Consider the following 19,416-nt stretch of genomic DNA (forward strand, 5'->3'; position numbering starts at 1 on the left):
CATGTGTATTTTAGTCCTTTGGTTAAATAATGGCAGAGGCAGTGTCTCCTATGAATCCAGTAACATAGGGACAGACACCTGGGATGGGGCAATCTCAAAGTCAGTTGGCATGATTGCTTGTGTTCAAACTGAGTAACACAAAGTAGTGACTCTTGCATCCCAAGAAAGCATGGTAAGAGATGGAATTTTTGTGGTTAAAATAAGGCAGCTTCTCTACATTCCTTGCTTTTTTTTTTTTTCTTGCTACATGAAATGTTTCTTTTCTTACTTCATAAAGCAAATGAAACTCTGTAAATCTCAAGTTTTTGACAGGACAGGAAAATGATTTGCCCTCTGGCAGTGACTGTGTAGCATCCTTGCAGTATTTCCTGAGACTCTGGAGGCAGTTGCACATATTTTGTGCCAGAATTTGTCATTTTATTATCTGTGAAAGATGTTTATGAAGCACTTAGTTCCATTTACATCTAATCTTTCTTTCTTGTTTGTGAGTAGTAGTGCTAATTGTGGCCTGAGCTATATTTCAGCCTTACAGCAGGGCTTTTTTTAAACAAAATGTCTGTGTTATATACTATGCAGGAAAAATATTTCATTGTTTATAGTCCATCAAAAGTACAATAAATTCAGCCTAAAAGAGCAGAGACAGTCAAGACATTATTATACAACTTCATAGAGTTTGGCCTCATATTAATGGTAAATTTAAGAATTCCTGGAGCTGCTTTCATTGCAGTCATAAATTGTTTATATCCTCTCTTGGAGAGGTTAAATGTTGAAGAGGACTGTGTTAGACTTCTTATTTCTTTGTACGTACTTACTGGAAATAATGACCAAAAAAAATCATAAGTGGATGTACTGCTATTACAGAATTTACTTCAGGTTGGGTTTTTTTTGTCCATAGTAATAGCTTAAGTTTTTTTACTGCAGAGATGTTAGTGGAGTTTTTTCCTTGGAAAGAGCATAGCAAATAATGTGAGGTTTACTGTATCAGTTGATCTGCATAAGATGGAGGCTTCCAGCTGTTGCTTGTACAACTTCAGGGAAGTTGAGCTTTAAGAGCTGCTGTGAAAATGACGTATTAATTGTTAGCCTACACGTATCAGCTATCACTCATGTGTGCATCACTTACTGTATTCAATAGCTTACAAGTTTTCATGACTGAGGGAAGTTTATAAATAGCTTTGCTCAGAATAGTTGTACTGCAAACCAGGAACAATTAAAAATACACCCAGAAGTCTTTTTCTTTCTGCTTATGATGGACATAGGTGTCTCCCTCCTGGTAGATATTTCTGATTCACTGTAATCACTAGTATGAATAAAAGCTGCAAAATCAACTAGTTGGCCCAAATAAATGTTCACTGCTTTTACTGATAGGTGGCATGACAAATCTCTGGGGCAGCAGGAGTTCAGAAGATGAATGTTTCAAGGATATACAGGTGTAATAACCCTTTGCCCAGAGCTGTGTAGTGGTTTAGTTCTGGAGATGCTAGAGAGAGGCTGCAGTCTGGGATGTACGGAGCAGATTCTGCATAAGGAGTATAGGGAGTTAGTGGAGTAGGAAAATGGTCACCAAATAAATTATATGGAGTAAAGCACCTTTTTTAATCTCCTGGTAGATCCACATCACTGTATTCTAAAATATCTTCAAAGTAAAAGTGTGCCTTTTGTAGAAATTATGTTCCATACATTTTTTCTGTTTCATGGGAGTATTGATGTGGCTTATCCCCAGAGATAGGAACTGTTCAACTGTGTGTGGTCTTTTATAAAAGAATGCTGAGTGTTAACTACATGGTAGGAACCAATAGGAACTTAGTATTGGTTGATTTTTTAATTTTAATACTTGAAAAAAGTTCCTAAAAATTCTGAATAGTTATTTTAAATCCTGATTATTCCTAACTGTTCTGAGTGCTTTGGTTTTCTTTTTGTTAAATACAAGCTCTTGCATATGCAGTGATTTGTGCATCTTTTAGTTTCTACCAGTGAAATCTAAGATTTCTGTTAATGTTTTAATTTCTGTGGAATAGCTCTCTTCTTGAAATATTACATCTATTTGTAAATGTTCTTATTGTACTGAGGTTTGCATCAATACTGAAAAGATACTTAGTTTAATTGGGAAAAAAAATCTTTATTTTAGGGCATTGAGAGTATTCTGTGAGCACACTTGTTCTTGCAGCCCACCATTTTTTTTGGCCACCTGACTCTGTTCCTCTTTGCAGGTTAAAGTTGCAATCCTTAAATACATAGAGACTCTGGCACAACAAATGGATCCAGGAGATTTTGTGAATTCAAGTGAAACCAGATTAGCAGTGTCTCGAATCATCACCTGGACTACAGAACCTAAAAGCTCAGATGTTAGGAAGGTATGTTGGTTAACGTGTGCTTACAACTGCAGTATATTCCAAGCGTCATGGAAAATTAGATACATATTTCTTGACTAAACAATTTAAAAACAAACTTACTCTTAGAGAAAAATACTTTTATGTCCTTCTGAGCCAGCACATCTAATTTTGCTGTATGAAGTGTTAGAAGAGACAAAGTAAAACCTTGCCAAAAATTATGTATTTAAGTAAAAATTTCAAATTAACACATCTTGAAAGTCACCATTAGGACTGTTTCTGTATGTGTTAATAAATTGAAATTGTCTTTCATAATACTAAAGACAACTTTGTTTCAAGCACTTTCTGGCATTTTTGCTATTTCTTCATGGGCAACTCTTATACGAATAGCACATTTGTTGCAGGAATTTTAAGTTTGGTAGGAATCCTTTACATTTAACACAAAAGCAGGAAAATAACAGTTGACCCGTTGACAAAAAGGTTTGTTCTTTACTATTGTTCTTTTAATGCTGCAGTTCCAGTGCAAAACTCCAATTTCCATGTAACTGTTGTGAAATGAAAATTAATACTGGTTATTTGAGAGCTACACAGAGGTATCGGGGATTCAGAATAACCATGCATAACCATTCTTTATAAAGGATTTCTAAATAGACCTTCTTATTAGAGAAAAAATTTTGCAATTTTTTTGCAGTTTGGTGGAATGGAGTTGTTCTGATTGCCACCAGCCATTCTCTCTTAGCTGCCATTATCAGAAGCTTCTGAATGCTAAATAAACTTACTTACCTTATGGGTAATCATAAGAGCAAGCATCTTCAGCACAAACTCCTCTGTTTCTTTTTCTCTGTTTATATCTGCAGTTTGAAGAGTTGCAACAATTAATTTATTTTAAATTTCTTTTGTTTTTTTTTAATTAGGTTTGAGTTCTGGCAACTTCCTCATTTCTGGAAAGAGTGCCAAAACTTCCCCTCTTTAGGAGGGATGTTTTGTGTAAGAATTTAGAGAAAATAGTGGGAGGTGTCTCAAAGTGTGCAATGTGCAACTCCTTGATATGTGCAATATATATAGTACGTAATTTTAAAACATAGAGTTTATACTGGAGATAATGTTTCTGTTGTTCACTTCTTACATAAATTCATAAGTAGAAGAAAGCAATAATAGATTATATCCTATGGACTTTTCTTGCCTGGTACCATATTCTAGTGACACACATAAGACCATCAAACAGAAGAATTCAAGTAGCACTATCTTCTAAATCAGTAAAGTTTTAGTGCTGAGACACGTGGCAAGCTGTCTTTATCTCATGGTTCATATCTCTAATAAGCATTTTTATGTCAATAAGTAACTGAACAGTGGAAGGAATTGCCAGTGAGTTTTATCATCTGGAACACCTTAATTACATGGAGTTTGCTCATTTAATTTTTTCATTCCATAACACAGTTGTTGGAGGCAACTATCTGCCAAAAGCCTTTAATAGCTCTTGAAAATAAAATGTCAGCAATAAGTAGTCAAAAGTTATTCTGATGGACTTTATGGTTATTCTGGATTTTATGTTTTAAGTGTCTTACCAGGCATCACAGCCTACAGTCACAAGCTTTTAAAATTTTCTTTATTTTAATAAGCTTGCAGCATTTTGTATGATGGATAAAAGTTTCTGCCAAGTGTATTTTTGTGTAATTGATGGCTGTATTTTGGGTTTTTTAATGAAAACATTTTGAGTACTAAGTATTATTAAAAATCCTTTATTTTAATACTCTTTAAAACTCTTAGTACAGTTCAGTGACATGGGAATTCTCTGAAAGGTAAAATTCTGTGCTTCAGAACTTTCTTCTAAGATTAGAACTCTTCTAGAAAGAACTAAAATCTTAGAGTTCTTCTAAGAAGAAAAAAAAAAACCTAAAATATTTCAGATCTTAAAAGTGCTAACTTTTAAAGGTGTTATCTTAATGAATGGACTTAAATAAGCTCTCCTTCAGACTTATGCTGAGAGAAAAACCTCCAAATACTCTAAAATGCTTTTTTTTTTTTTGTCAAGGAAAAGAGAAACTAGATACTTGCAGAGCTGAAAGCCTTCTGTGAGGCAATATCAGTTTTGATATGAGCTTCATTTTGTGCAGACATGATGGGATCATTTTCTTTCCTGATTTGATCCTGGAGTGTCTGTTGTGTTATTTTACTGACAGTTTAAACACAGAGTATTATGGAGTGAACACATGGATAACAGGACAGAAAAAGGAAAGTGGTCATTCCTAAGCCATTGCTCAGTTGCTGGATTTCTTTTTTATTTGGTTTGTATTAATTTCTGTTAAAAGACAGACCGTAGGAAATAACAAGGAAAAGAGAAACATAAGACTTATCCTAGAGGGAATTCAGGGTGTTGACTTGAAGGGTCAGAGGGAGAAGGGAATAAAGTTAGAGAAAACAGCCAGTTGTGGGTGTGCAAAGATAATTTGTGGCAAAATAATATGCTAGTATTTTTGTCACTAAGCTTCTAATACTGAGTGTGTGCTGGTATGTGGGCTCATGCCTTGGCTTTCCACTTTTAATTAAAAAATGCTACAGTTCATTGCTCTGGAAGCAAAAGAGGGAAATAAATGCCTGAAAGAATTTTCTAAACTATTTCCTTTAAGTATATTGCTGCTTAAGAAAGCTGCCTATCATTCTGTATAGCATAAGGCACTGGTTCTCTCCAGTGCATGGCAGACTTTGGTGGTGAGCTCTGTAAACTTGACATAGTTGATTGTAGAATTAGAGTTTTGTATTACAAAGAAACTAATAAACACCTCTGGAGAACTCAGTCTCTAGCCCTAGCCCTTCATTGTATGTGTTAGTTTAGTTGCTATGTTGGCAGCTTTGTTAAGACTATCCAGTGAATATTCATAAAACTGTACAAACATTACAAAGTCATGCAGTCAGCCATCCCTCTTCCAGAGGGAACCCAAGCATTGTGTCACTTACTGTATAGCTTTGTCAGAAGAGAGCTCTGGGGTTTGATTTATTTTAAAATAAATAAATATTGAAACATGCTTTAGAATGAGGATGTTGTTCAAGATGAACTAGTAAAACAGAGGGTGTGGGAAGTGACATTTAGTAGACTAAACCCAACAGTAATTAACAGTTTTCATCTTAAGAATGTAGTCAGCTAAATTATTCCTCATGGTGTTTGCCTGTCTTTATAAGGAAGCAAGGTAGGAAGGGGGTGGGGGGAGATTAACCAAACAGCTTGATTGTAGATTAAGTTATAAAGAATGTCAAATGCTGTGACCACAACTCAAAATCAAGACTGACTAAGTCCAATTTAGAATGTCTGTTGGTTGGGTTTTTGTTTTCTTTTTTAAAATTCCTAAAGTGATAAATGTTCCTTTTCAAGCTAATGTGTTGATTACTAACAATCTGTACCACTTGAAGAATTCAGGAGAAGGAATTGCTGGCTTATTCCTGACTGGTGTGTTCCATTCCTCTCCAAGTTTGTTCAGCTTACCAAACTTCTTAAAAGCCATTTGGTGAATTCCTTTACCACTTTCTTTAGTTAGTAGGGATCTGGGGCCAGGGAGGTTGAGGAGCACATTTTTGAAAGACTGCTTATTAAAATGGTTTAAGAAGTGCCTGTACTTATCAATGTCTGAACTTCCAGTTTACCAGCAAATGTGAAGTGGTTTTGTTCACCATTCAAGCTTGATCAAGACTTAAGTCATATTTTGTGATTACTGTTCATTGTAGCATCTCTTGCTGATAAAATCCCATCAGAAACTCAAGTCACTGTCTTCCATTTGAATTTTCTTTTTCTAGGCTGCACAGTCAGTGCTGATTTCCCTTTTTGAACTCAACACTCCAGAGTTTACAATGCTATTGGGTGCTTTACCAAAAACATTTCAGGATGGAGCCACCAAGCTTCTCCATAATCATCTCCGGAATGCAGGCAACAGTGGTCAGGTATCTACACCTGTCTTACTATTCTTTCTGAAGCTACTGGTGTTTTGAATATAAGTCCATTTCAGCAGTTATTTGTGAGAGCAAGATGGTTGGTAGAGGAGGATAAGCAACACAAGCTGTATGTGGAAATCTGTCTTAGTAGCAGGTATCTCTATGGAATACCTCTTCTTTTTCCTGCAGAGAATGATACTTTCAAAATTCATGTTGCTTTCAAGTGACTTAAGTTTTAATGTTTATTTTTTTTATATATAAATGTGTGGTTATCCTTTATATTTAACTTATTCCAAATTTATACCCAATTGAAGTTACTAGTAATTGGTTGGTTTAAATTAAATTTTTTATATGTTTCTGAGCACCAGAAAATAAATACAATAATAATAAGTTAAAAGGGAAGCTGAAGTCCTGCTGGAGTGTATCCTCTCACTTCTTCTCTTCTAGGGAACAATGGGAAGTCCTTTAACAAGACCTACTCCACGCTCCCCAGCAAGCTGGTCAAGTCCCCTCACGTCCCCAACCAATACATCACAGAACACCCTGTCACCAAGGTAACGTAGGCTGGTGTTGCTACAGCTCTGCCTCTAAGGCTTCAGTACATCTTGACTGCTTGAAGGGTCTGACACTCCCTGGACTGGCCTGAGGTGGGAAGAAGGGCTGTATGTCTTGGGGGGGGGGAGTGCAAATGGATTAGCAGGAGAAGGAACGGAATTGTTCATTTCTAGCAAGTACTAGAAAGAGGTCAGCTAGGTCAAACCTGACTTAATAGTGGGGAGGCTATAAAAGTAATAGTTCCCTAGTACTCTGGTCTTTAATTTGTGGTACCACTGTTGCTAGTGAAGTGGACTTCCTAATTCTGCTTTTAGCAGTCAACTTCCTGTGAAAACTGTTGAGTTTTATCAGTCCTCCTTGCTTTGGGACTTTTCTCAGAAAGAGAGAATAATATAAAAATCCCAGTTGTTTTATGTTTGTAAGAGTAAAACAGAGCAAAAGAAGTTTGTTTCTTCAGGCAGTTGCTATTGCTAAATGCTGCTCTTCCCTTAGCTAGATTCTCCCAGTGCTGTGGCTGTGCTCTTAATAAGATGTACTGTAACATAGTTCTTGTTACATGGAAGGCCTGCTTTCTTCCTTGGTGTGTCTCAAGAAAAGTTATCATTTTATTAATATTTCTTGAGGCTCTGTGGTTGAGGAAGATGGTTTAGTACCAAAATTGGTAGAGTTGGATTTATGGACGGACTTGATGGTCTTAAAGGTTTGGTTTTTAACCAAAACAATTCTGTGATTTTATGATTCAAAACCAAGTAGTCACAAAACAAATCCATCTTAATTCCTATGTCTTTCTTCATGGCCCACAGTGCATTTGACTATGACACTGAAAATATGAATTCTGAAGATATTTATAGCTCTCTTCGTGGAGTGACTGAAGCAATTCAGAATTTCAGTTTTCGTAGTCAGGAAGATATGAATGAGCCTGTAAAGAGAGATTCCAAAAAAGATGATGGCGATTCGGTGAGTGGTTAAACTCTGTGCACTTCAGTATCAGCAAACCAAGCCAGTGACTGATTTGTTAGAGATGAAAAAGTATCTTTCTGAGTAGAGGACTTCTGAAATGGGACCTTTCTCCTAAATTACTTTAAAGCTTTACAGAAATATGTTCCTAGTCTTTAGCCATATTTTGGAAATGTGAATACTAATTCTAAGTAGCACTAGCTGTTTGCTTGTATTAATGCTAGCAATTTAAAAATAATTATCTTGCAAAACATCTGGAGTTCAATTTTGAGAGGTCTGTGCCTTAATATGTTTTTCCAAAGGTTTTATTTTATTCTGTACAGAACCTGTGGGCTTTTGGTGGTACACAGAGTGTTTGAAACATCTGTTTCTATAGAACTTTGGCTTTCAGATTTGTTGAGCTTGCCCTTCAGCATGTTTTCAATTGGTTAGCATCAAGCTTTTGAGATAATATACTGGCAGCTGTTTCTAGTTCATAGTTTGTTTTTTTTTATGTACACTTTCTCTTTTTTTTAAAAGAAAGCAAAGTTTAGGGAACTGTTTCTAAAAGCTGTTACTTGAAGGCTAGTTTGACATTTTTGAAATGTGTAATTTTTTGCTAGATGGATCAATCAGTAATGTAGTTAATTGAAAAGGGCAAGTGTGTATTTCCCATTCTTATATGATATTTCTTCTCCTGCAGATCTGCAGTGCTTCTGGGATTGTAGACTTACGAGCAGGAAGTGGTGTGAGTGACTCAGGCCGAACAGCTCTTGATAACAAAACATCATTACTCAACACAATGCCTCCCCACTCTTCACCACGTTCACGAGATTATAACCCCTATAATTATTCTGATGGTATCAGTGCATTTAATAAATCTGCTTTGAAAGAAGCCATGTTTGATGATGATGCAGAGCAGTTTCCTGATGGTAAGTTTCAGACTGCATTCTGTACTAGAAGAAAAAACGTGAGGTTTTCCATCTTTTAGCTCAGCTTCTGAATTTATAATCACCAGTGCCACTTTGAGAGGTGTTGATAAATACTGTATTTCAAATTAGTTTCTTCTTTATTAATCCTCTTGAGTGACATTGGTGCTGTACTTGGTGTTTATAGAGATTAAGGGTAAAAATGAGATAAATACTGAAATGTATTGTATACTTCTAGTGGCATATCCTGTGGCAGTATTGTCATCTACTCATCAGAGATTCCTTTATGATTGAAATGTAAAGGAAAAAAAAAAGGTTTACAGCAAGGAAGTAAAACAGGATCAAACCAGTTTGAGAATTAGGTGGAAGATTAAGTATTTTGTTAGTAATGTGTTTGTGTTCGAAACATGACATTGGCATTTTCTGTTGATCAAACAGTCCTTTAAAAAAAAAAAAAGCACCAAAAATCCCACAAAACCAGCTTTTACCAGGAAGGTGTAGTAGTTCGTTTAGCCTGTGTAAATCTAGGAGCTTGGGCTGTTGTTCTGTAGGCTTCTGGAACTTCTTTTTAATAATTCTCAGTGTATCTGCAGGTAATTCTTAATATCTAAATGTTGGCAAAGTTCCGAAGTATCGCTACTGTCATTATTTTTAAAGTAGTAGGTGGTTTTCATAATCCAGTGTTCATTATTGTTGGTAATTCATGTTCAGTTATAGATTAAAAATCAGGTTTCAAGTAAACAAATTCCTTAATGGTGAGTGATAAATGAATTTTCCCTCTTCTGTTGTCATCAAGCAAAGATGTGTTACAAAAGCTGTTGAAAAACAAAGCTGTTTTCTGACCGGTTTTATTCAGCTATTTTATAAGTTGGGTCTAAGTTTACATTAAATCAGAAACAAAGCCAAGTAAGGTACATTTCTCTTTGTTTTCTATTTAGTCAAGAGGCTAATGGGAAACTATCATCTCATTGATTACAAGAGATGCAAGTTATTACAAAGCATGTCATATAAGTATCAATAATTTAAACACAGAGATCCAGTTTATGCTTCAGATTGTGTATTACAGGGATCCTGTTGTTACATGGGATACCTTCTCTTCGTACCTTCTGGATAGTGCATTAAACTAAAAGAAATTCTTGCTGTGCCAGCATGTTCTGGTTTTGTGAAAATTCCTGACTGGCTGGAGGGAAACATTGTCATTCAGTCTTTGCTTTGTGTGGAGGAGTAGTGCAATGCATTATTTATATCCACTCTTTAACTGATCTTAACAAAGTGCTTGCATTAATTCCTTTGCTCATTGTTAGTTTTTAGTTATATGTGTTCTGTCATTTGTTACTTATCTTATTTGGAGAATGTTTGAAAGTGAAACACTGCCTTCCAAGTCATACAGAGGAACAGAAAATGCAGGCTGTGAGGGAGTGTCCCTCTTAGTTGTCTTCATGTTTTTCAGGATTTCCAGCCTTCTCCTCCACTAAAAGATCTTTCCTCTCTGTTTCTGCATGGATGTGGCTGCTAACCTCTCTCTTTACCCTTATTAAAACGGATATGGGTAGTTCTATTAATTAGGTGTTAATGTGCATTCCCCAAAGCAGGTTTTTACTAGAGCTGTAATCCTCAGAGTTTGGTAGAAAAAGTGAAATAGTTCTGGTAATGAAAGTTGTGATCTTGTTTCCGTAAGAACGATTCTGTTCTGCTCATCTGTACTTCACCAAGTGCAGTTTCAGTCTCTCCTTTAGGCAGACATTAGTGATCAGTTTAGAAAGTCTGCAAAGCTTTGATTAATACAGAGGCAGTAGGATGCCTGCGGAAGAAAATGTCTGCTCTCAGGGGACCCTGATTATTCCTAATAGTAAAAAATAGAATGCAAATAAGAATCATAGAAAAACAGTGCGATTTTTAAGGTAACTGCTATGTGATTTTAAGATACATGATAATTTGGTATTTGGCTTTTGCTTGTTCCTTTGTACACGTACTTTGTACAGTACTGGTAATTTACAGCATGATATAAGATGTTCAGAGGCTGAGGTTTCTCAGTATATGACCTAATAAATTTGTTAAGGAGAATTTCCTGTGATAATAAATTGAATAGTTTTAGGAAAGATGCAATGCAAGAACTTTTGCATTTTATTTCATGCTTATACTTTTTTCTTTTTTTTTTTAAAAAAAAGTGAGTTTCTCTTAATTTAGCCAAAAGCCTTTGTACAAAGATGGAAGCTATCAGGTCTTCTTTCTTAAAAGCTAAATGGGTCTTGATGATGGAATAAATGCAACAGACGGATACTGAATTTTCATTAAGTCCTTTTCTAAGTTTCTCCACTGTTTGTGCAGTGAAACTCTCTGCAGTATTACTACTATGTTTTTCCATCATCATGCTGCAGTCTTCTCTAACCAAAACTAAACTCCACACCCATCCCGTAATGACTGCCGTCTGCAATTTCTGTTGGATTAGCAGCCTTGGTTTGCTTCTGTTGCAGCTCTTTTGTACCAAACACCATTCTTCTGCATTTCTTGTTCCTGTTTGTGTTAACAACCCAGCTCTTGCTGTGGGAACCACAGCTTACAAAAGTCTAAGCAGTTCTGTAATACTAACAGAGGAAAGACAACTTTATCATCTTGGATGGAAGAAGGGTCATAGCCATCCTAGAAAGTATCCTTCAGTTGTACTGCAGGTACTAATTTCTTTGCAGTGATCTGAGAACTGTGTTTCTGTATTATTTTTTGACAGAGCCTCCTATGGACCATTCTGATCTGGTTGCAGAGTTACTGAAAGAGTTATCAAACCATAATGAGAGAGTTGAGGAAAGAAAGGCTGCCTTGTATGAGCTCATGAAGTTAACTCAAGAAGAATCTTTTGGTGTTTGGGATGAGCACTTCAAAACAATACTGCTTTTGCTGCTTGAAACACTTGGTGATAAAGAGGTAAATTCAGATTAATCCCATTACAAATGTTAGCAGAGCACATGGTTTACTTTCACTATCTTTGAACTTTGCACCAGTTGTAGGAAGGGCACAGATTCCTGTTTTTGGAAAAAAAAAATCTATGGTAATACAAAAAATGTCATGAAATCTGAATGCCCTCAAAGTGAAAATGGCATCAGTAATACTTACCTTCTGAAGTATTATTTGTTGATTCTCACACAGTGTAGAGAAAATAGAACATTTCTCACTGGGATTCAAAGCTTATCTGTTAATAGCCCCTGGTCTGGTTGCATCTAGAATAGCAAAACATCATGTGTGTTAAACATTTAAAAATATGTTTTTAAAATACAGTAATGCTCATTGTGAAAAGTGTGAGTTCTTTCTAAATGTTCTCTACATGAACCATGTTTTTGAAATTACTGAGGATCAAAAAGACACTAATACTTGCTTTTGATTTTTAAAAATTAATAAAAGTTTCAGAAATGTATTTGCATGATGTGGTACTGAAGACTTTATCAGCAATTCTGAAAAGTAAAATTGTTTGAAACCCAACTTCTGGGTAGCATAGATAAGTTAATAGAGATGGCAACGTGTTTGTGATGTGCCACCTGAATTATCTGCAAAAAGAGAGAAGACTGAGAAACTGAAGATTTTTTCCTAGCTTTATTTTTTAACACTAGGCGTATATTCATGAGCTAGTATGTGATAATTTTCCATTATGAAAGACTCCCAACTGTTGAAAAGATGTTAAAACATATGTCTCTTTAAAAGATACATTACTCATTTATTTTAATACTAAATCTTTAGCATGCGATTAGAGCTTTGGCATTGAAAGTTTTAAGAGAAATTCTAAGAAATCAGCCAGCAAGGTTTAAGAACTACGCAGAGCTCACAATCATGAAGACATTAGAAGCTCACAAAGACCCTCATAAGGAGGTAAGTAATCAGCTCCTCTATTTGAGGTTGTGACAAATTATTATGAAATGAAACATATGTCCAAAAAGCATTTGAAAAATTGAGATCTTCCTGAGAAATAATTTGCTTTAATAATCAAGCATTTAGCTGTTAATGGTTAGGAAGGGTATGCAAAGAAAAAAAATGCAAATGCTTAAAATCACTCCTAATTACAGTTGCCTTCAGTGCTGTCCAAAAGGATGTAGTGACCAATTATGTGTTATCATAGCTCTTCAAAGAGTAACTGAAGAGAGCGTTTTCCTTGTGTGACATCTTAAGCCAGACACAGGTATCCTGGAGCTCTACAAACAAGCTTTTGAATTTCATGAAGGTTCACATGTTAAGGGGTTGTCAACCCTTTCCATTTCTGGCCAGCTCAGCACGATTCAAGAATATGTCTTCAAATGTTATTAGGGGAGAACACATGAGAACATTTTTCAGGGGAGGGGGAGAAGTTGGTTTTGGTTTCAGAAGTAGAAGGATAACTGTAATCCTGCTCAGAAGTATTTCTGATGCATGCATACACAATAAAGAATAATGCAGCAGCTAGAGGAAATACAGGTGCAGTAATGAACCTCAATATTGAAAAAATCACATCAGTGTCACCCTTTCTATGGAAAGAATCCAGGTTTACTATTGACTGAGTATATTCTCTCCCTGCCCTCCCTGTGGCAAGGGCACTTCATCTGTATTGAACATACTGCAGAGTCTTAGGTTTTGAAGTCTGACTGCAGTTCCTCCAATGACTTCTGTCACTTATCTGGTACTCAGTTTTCTTTTTCCTTGCAGCCACTTGATTTGTTTCAAGTACTGCATTTATTGCAGAGTCTTGTCCCCATCTTTCCTTCTATGTTACTGTGTTTTTTCTCTTGTTTGAGAGTCTTGAGTGAGAGTAAACGAGACAAGGATGGAAAGAAACATTTATGGAGGTTTTGTACATCAGTGCTGTACAAGCCATTGATTTTGTACAGCAGTTGCTCTTGTTAGATAACAGACACCAATACGATGTGAATTCTCTGTTGTGGCCATTTTGTGTCCTGAGCTTCTGTACCTGTTGACTTCTTGCCCTATTACTCTTGTTCTTCTTGTTCTGCATATTCTTCAGGTTTGAAGTATTCTCTTGTCAAAGTTTCTTTCAGACTTGGAGGGGAGGAAAACCAGATAGATTGACTCCTAGAAATATCAATTTAGGCAAATTATTAAACATGTTTTTGGCAGTTATGTGAAAACGTTTCTTGTTAGTGATCAATGGCCTAACAAGCAATAACAAATGAAAGCACAAGAAACTACAGCTTTACGAAGTGATGATATTTCAAAGTATGTCCAACAGCTGGAGTCTTGTACAAAGATTTTCAAAGGGCTGTTCCTTCACATATTTTTACAGCATTGCAGAGGTCTTGGTAGAAAATTTTTATGCTCAAGATGATTACTGCCAAATAGCAGACAATAGTAACAGTCTCTTGTAAATAATTTTTCCTTATCTTTTACGTATTCTTTCAACAGGTGGTGAGATCTGCTGAAGAAGCTGCTTCCATGCTGGCCACTTCCATTAGCCCAGATCAATGCATCAAAGTTCTGTGTCCAATTATCCAAACCGCAGATTACCCAATTAATCTGGCAGCAATCAAAATGCAGACAAAAGTCATAGAAAGAGTATCTAAAGAAACCCTTACTCAGCTTTTACCAGAGATTGTGCCAGGTCTAATACAGGTAAGGTGAGAATTTAAAAAACAAAGAAAGGAAACAAACAAAAAGGAAACTACATGTAAGAATTGCAAAGGCTTTTTAAAAATCACATCTCTTTGTCTGTGGTGGCTGCTTTGGCTCAAAATAACTCAGCAGAAACAAACTCTATGATTGTCAGGTAACTAAATTATAATTCAAAGGAAGTTTCAGTAGGATATAAAGTCTTGGTTACAGTTAAGCTTGGTAGATACTTCTAGTTTATTAGCTTATTTTTGTTGTTGTTTGTATCTTTTTCCAAGTTGTAATCATGTGGTCATGTTGTCCATGTTGTATTTGGATATTATTGTAGGCTTTTATCACTCAGGGCTTGGGGAAGGCAAGAGGTGAAAAGCCATTGTTTGGAGAAAAATTAATAAAACAAGATTTGCATTCTGCAGATTTGAGTCTTTAATCCAATCAAGCATCAGCAGGAAGGTAGAGGCAGAGAAGGGGCGTCTCAGAAAGGGGTGTGAGTACAACACCCAGACATGGGATATTAGCAAAGTGGCAAAAGAAACAAAAATCATTAAGAAATGAGATGGGAGTTACTGGAAGAATCTTAAGCTGCTAAGAGAACATTTCTTTCACAGTAAGGAAGCTCTAAGTTGAGTGGTCATCTGCTTTAAGTAAAAATCTCTCTAATCTAGAATCGTTCCTCTTATGTACTCCACTGCTGCATGGCACCAGCTTTCTTTCCAGTGTAATTTATGAACAGGTTTGTGTGGGTTTTAATTTTAGTCTGGAAAATTATTATCAACGGTGATGAGTAAACAGCCTTCTAAGTGTGTGTTCTGTATTTGTTAGTTTAGGGTTTTTTTGTTGGAACACTTTATTAGGTTACTCTAGCATTCATTTACAGTAGACTTGAATTTATTTATCATAATAAATAAGTAAATACATTTCTGAGGTTTTTAATCATTAACTGATAAGGTATTAATGTTAATTTTATTGCTTTCTAGGGTTATGATAATTCAGAGAGCAGTGTTCGTAAGGCATGTGTTTTCTGCCTTGTAGCCATTCATGCAGTAATTGGAGATGAACTAAAACCACATCTCAGTCAACTCACTGGCAGTAAAGTAAGTAAAAGATTTAAAGAAATTTTGGTTCATAATTGCATGTATAAATTTGCATTTTGGTTACTATTGCCAGGAAGTTTCAGACAAGTGTATACTATACTGAGAGTATCAGAACTACAGAAACCCTCAAATAATTAATATCTTTGTCATCAAGTGCTGAAAACTAAAAATCCATGGGTCTTTATTCAGGGGTACAAAATTAGGTCAAAAACTGGATTATATTTCTTACTCCTGTTTAATTGATTTAGGGGAGGTATCCCTGCTAATAATGGTAATTGCTATACTCAACATGGCTTTTCCCCAGTGTTTCCAATCTTGTTTTTCATTCAAGTTCTGATTGTAGAGCAGTAGAAGTAATATATACGTGTTATATACAGCAGTTTTATTTATTCTCCTTCTTTGTTATTTTGTTTTCATCAATTTTTTCATTACCTCTGATTTGAAAGAGTAATAATAATCAATCTGTGGTTCTTTTTGGTTCTGGATATTTATGATTTTACTGACATCTCTTGCATAAGTTTTTTTGCATATAAAAAGAGTATGTTAATTGTGAATCTTTGTCCTTGGGAATAAGACAGGAAGACAATTAAGTTTGTAGATCTTTGAACAAGACAGTTTTATCTTAAAGACACTCTTTGGGTAGTCCTTATATTGAATGTGATTCTAGACAATATTGGAAGCTTTAGTAAGTACCAGCATCATAATTTCTAACCAGAGATTTAAATACCTGATCATTAGCTTAAAATAAAAAATAAACCCATGACCTTATTTACCGTAATTAAAACAAAATAATTGTCTGTCTTAAACTAGCTACCTTAGATCATTCTCCTCTTTACACCCTTGAAGATGTATGAGCAGTTTCCTTGTGACAAATTTTGCTGTGTTTGATGTCTTCATTACAAGGATATTGTTACCTTTGAAACATCTGTTTAAAATACACTTTTGCTTTTGGGAAAGCAATAATTTTTGGAAATTAATGTCTCCTTTGTACCCTGACTGTGTAGTCTGTACAGTTTAGAAGTACTAAACAAAGTGAATTTTTGGCTTGGTTTGCAGATGAAATTATTGAACCTTTACATCAAACGTGCACAAACAGGCTCTGGACCAGGAGATACAGCAGCAGATTTGTCTGGACAAAGCTAATGAAGCTGACAAGAGTTAACCAGGTCTCCTAAAGCAAGGGCAAGGCCCTCTTCAGTGAAAGGAATATTCTTACATACAACTTTTGGAAATTTTTTCATTTTTCCCTTTCTTTTGTTGTTTTGGTTTTGTTCTTTGTTATTTTTTTTTCTCTTTTAACCAACGGCTGTCCTCAGCCTGCATGTGACTGCTGCGATAGAATTATTCCAAATTCAAGGAAAAACAGTATTAACATCAATTGATCAAAACAGAATAAAATTTTAAAATAATCTAATCCATCAGTTATCCTGTTTGCAATCCTCTGTGTCTTCCCATTAACTTTTGCCAGTGTTATTGTTTTAAAAAAAAAAAATTTTTTAATGCTAATTAAAAAGGTATGCTTTAAGCTTCAGAAGTTAAGATACAAATTCTGTTGCTTTTATTCAGCTGCAAATAATGTTACTTTTTTTTTTATTGCTGTTTTGTTTGAGTACCATGTCCTTCGCTAGAAACAAGAAGTGATGTGAAACAAGGCTGAACTAGTCTGAACTGCAGTGAGACTCGTACACTCTGTTGGTGGTTCATCATCTTACTTACAGCTTGTTTGGGATATTCTGGAGATTGAGAAATATGCCTATAAAGAAGAAGAAAAAAAAAAAAAAAAAAAAAGCTGGATCGATCCAGTCCTGTAAAAGTGGTATTGTTCATTGGTTGTATGTTTGTTGCATAAATAAGAATTTCGTGTGCGCAGTGGAGGGCTGGTACACCCTGTACCTCTTGGTGTGGAAGGCAGCCCCTCTGCAGGGTAGTGTTGCCAGCCTGGTGATAGTGTGGCAGTCAGTCTGCTTTCTGGCAGCAGAGTTAATGGTCACTTGATGGAGGTGAACCATCCTTGTCACCTTTCGTTCTTCAAGCAGGATGCTTCAGAATGGAGTGCTCTGCCCAAGCATGCTCAGTATGTATTTATCACTAGAATGTTTCCTCTCAACCTAATTGCTGGAACAAGTAGTCTTGTATTGTAACTCACATGGGATTTTATGACAACATTGCAGAAAACTATTTATTCATTATCTTCCTAAAAGCACCAAGATTTTCTGCATTGAATTTAAATGGGGAGGGGGGAGGGGGAGAATAGTCACAAATGCTATGGATCTTGCCACCTTTTAATTTAAAAAAAAAAAAAAAGAAAAAAAAAAGATATATATTTTGGATGAGTTGGGAAAGCTGCACCAAATTATTTGCATGGTTTTCTTGAATAGCATCCTCAAGACCCATCTGGATTAAGGTGTGGAAATGTTTCCAAGGTTTGTTTTTCCATTTTTGAAAAAGAGTTAGTTTATTGTGAATAATGGTTCTTTGTATTTATGAACTTGATGATGGAAAGAGAGCAAAGATCAAGTAAATGTGTCCCTAAATGTTGTCTTTTTCTTTTTTTCTTGTCTGGTTTGGGGTATTTTTTTGTGTTTGGCTTTTTTGGTTGTGTTTTTTTTTTTTTTTTTTTTTTTTTTTTTTTTTTTTGTTTTTTGTTTTTTGTTTTTTGTTTTTTGTCTTGGATATAAGTAACAAGCTAATTAACTGGGAACCGGGATGAAATAGTGCCCTTCTCAGGAATGGTTGAACTTTATTTTTCTTGACTTTTTTTCCTTTGACTGTGATGCTGTCTAATTGTAGAAAGTGTATCCTGATACAAGAGAAAATAGCGGTGCCAAGGATGATGATCTATGCTAGTCTAAATTTCTCTCTACCTCTTCTGGGTGACTAATTTTTGACTGAGCTGCTGCATATAGCACCCAGTGGAAGAAGTATCTACAGAAAATTTTTTTTTTTTTTTCTTTTTTTTTTTTTTTTCTTTTTTTTTTCTTTTTTTTTCCTGAATTATCACTTAATGTGTATGCAAAACTCTGTTCTTCAGCGTTGCAGCCAAATATCATAAGAAACTACTTAAACACTTTACTTGTTAGGAACCCTGAAAGCAAAACTGAATAAAAGTTAAGTGAGATGCTTGTAGTTAAAAGTTGTTTTCACTTTAGTTTGAAGTGAATGCAATAGCAGGAGATTACGATGTGGTTGTTAAAGAAACAGAAATTTATTTGGAGGAAAAGTTGTAGAAATATATGTAAAGACTTAAAACCAAGACTGTCAAAACTTGTCACTAGCCCTTTTTAGCAGCTACATCAAGAAAATAGTATCTTCTGTTTCTTTCCTTTGTTACGTGTAACATCCCTGTTGTTTTCTACTGTTTAATTACATTGTGTATTTATAGTTCTATGCTTACCATTGTGCATATACTGGCAATAAAATGTACATAACATTACTTTAAAAATTAGCAATGTATACATTCTGGTTTTTTGTTTTATTTGATCACATGCTATAAGAAAAATTATAAATGTGATTAATACAACAGTGGTTTAAAAAAATTATCTTAATGTTTTGTGTGTCCACATGATGTTTCTTTATATACTCTTGTTACTAAATCTGACTTGGCATTTGGGAACATGCTGTGAATATAGGTATGCTAGACAAAAATGTTTTTTGGAAATTGAATAGAATCTTTATAGACACTCAGTTGCTTCCATCTAGGCAGGTTTCCTGAGCACTCTTTAATTTACTTGTACATTATACATTGCATTTTATTTTTTAATATTTCAAAGATATTTTTCAGTCTACAGTCTTGTAGTTTACATTTTGATTATACAAAAAGTCACTTAAAAAAATTGCACAAATTAATCTTAATAGTTCCATGTTATTTGTGCTTTTTCTACAGGTAGTATTTATTTTCAGAGTATGATTTCAAGATGACTGCTGTTTGCCATCTTTTTGAAGATGCTGTTTCATACTGAAAAAATTATTTATTGAAACATACAGTATATATTCTGGATTAACCTAATTTTTTTATGTGTAAACAGAAGTTGGTAAGAAAGATGTTTTTATCCCCTATATGACTGAAAATTT

General features: G+C 35.1%; 1 protein-coding gene across 25 annotated transcripts in view; it reads left to right on the forward strand.

Annotated features, from left to right (window-relative positions):
* Positions 1-17,111, forward strand: part of CLASP2 (cytoplasmic linker associated protein 2) — a 137,337-nt gene extending 120,226 nt beyond the window's left edge. For all 25 annotated transcript variants that reach the window (XM_030444450.1, XM_030444458.1, XM_030444452.1 and 22 more), the window contains 10 exons: positions 2,211-2,354; positions 6,117-6,260; positions 6,699-6,805; positions 7,610-7,763; positions 8,446-8,674; positions 11,397-11,590; positions 12,398-12,526; positions 14,048-14,254; positions 15,229-15,345; positions 16,402-17,111. In XM_030444450.1, the coding sequence (XP_030300310.1) occupies positions 2,211-2,354; positions 6,117-6,260; positions 6,699-6,805; positions 7,610-7,763; positions 8,446-8,674; positions 11,397-11,590; positions 12,398-12,526; positions 14,048-14,254; positions 15,229-15,345; positions 16,402-16,488 (1,512 nt within the window). In that variant the 3' untranslated portion in view covers positions 16,489-17,111. The remainder of the gene's footprint in view (positions 1-2,210; positions 2,355-6,116; positions 6,261-6,698; positions 6,806-7,609; positions 7,764-8,445; positions 8,675-11,396; positions 11,591-12,397; positions 12,527-14,047; positions 14,255-15,228; positions 15,346-16,401) is intronic.
* The last annotated feature ends 2,305 nt before the right edge of the window (positions 17,112-19,416 follow it).

Source organism: Calypte anna, chromosome 2 (genome assembly GCF_003957555.1).
Source record: "Calypte anna isolate BGI_N300 chromosome 2, bCalAnn1_v1.p, whole genome shotgun sequence".
Lineage (NCBI taxonomy): Eukaryota > Metazoa > Chordata > Aves > Apodiformes > Trochilidae > Calypte > Calypte anna.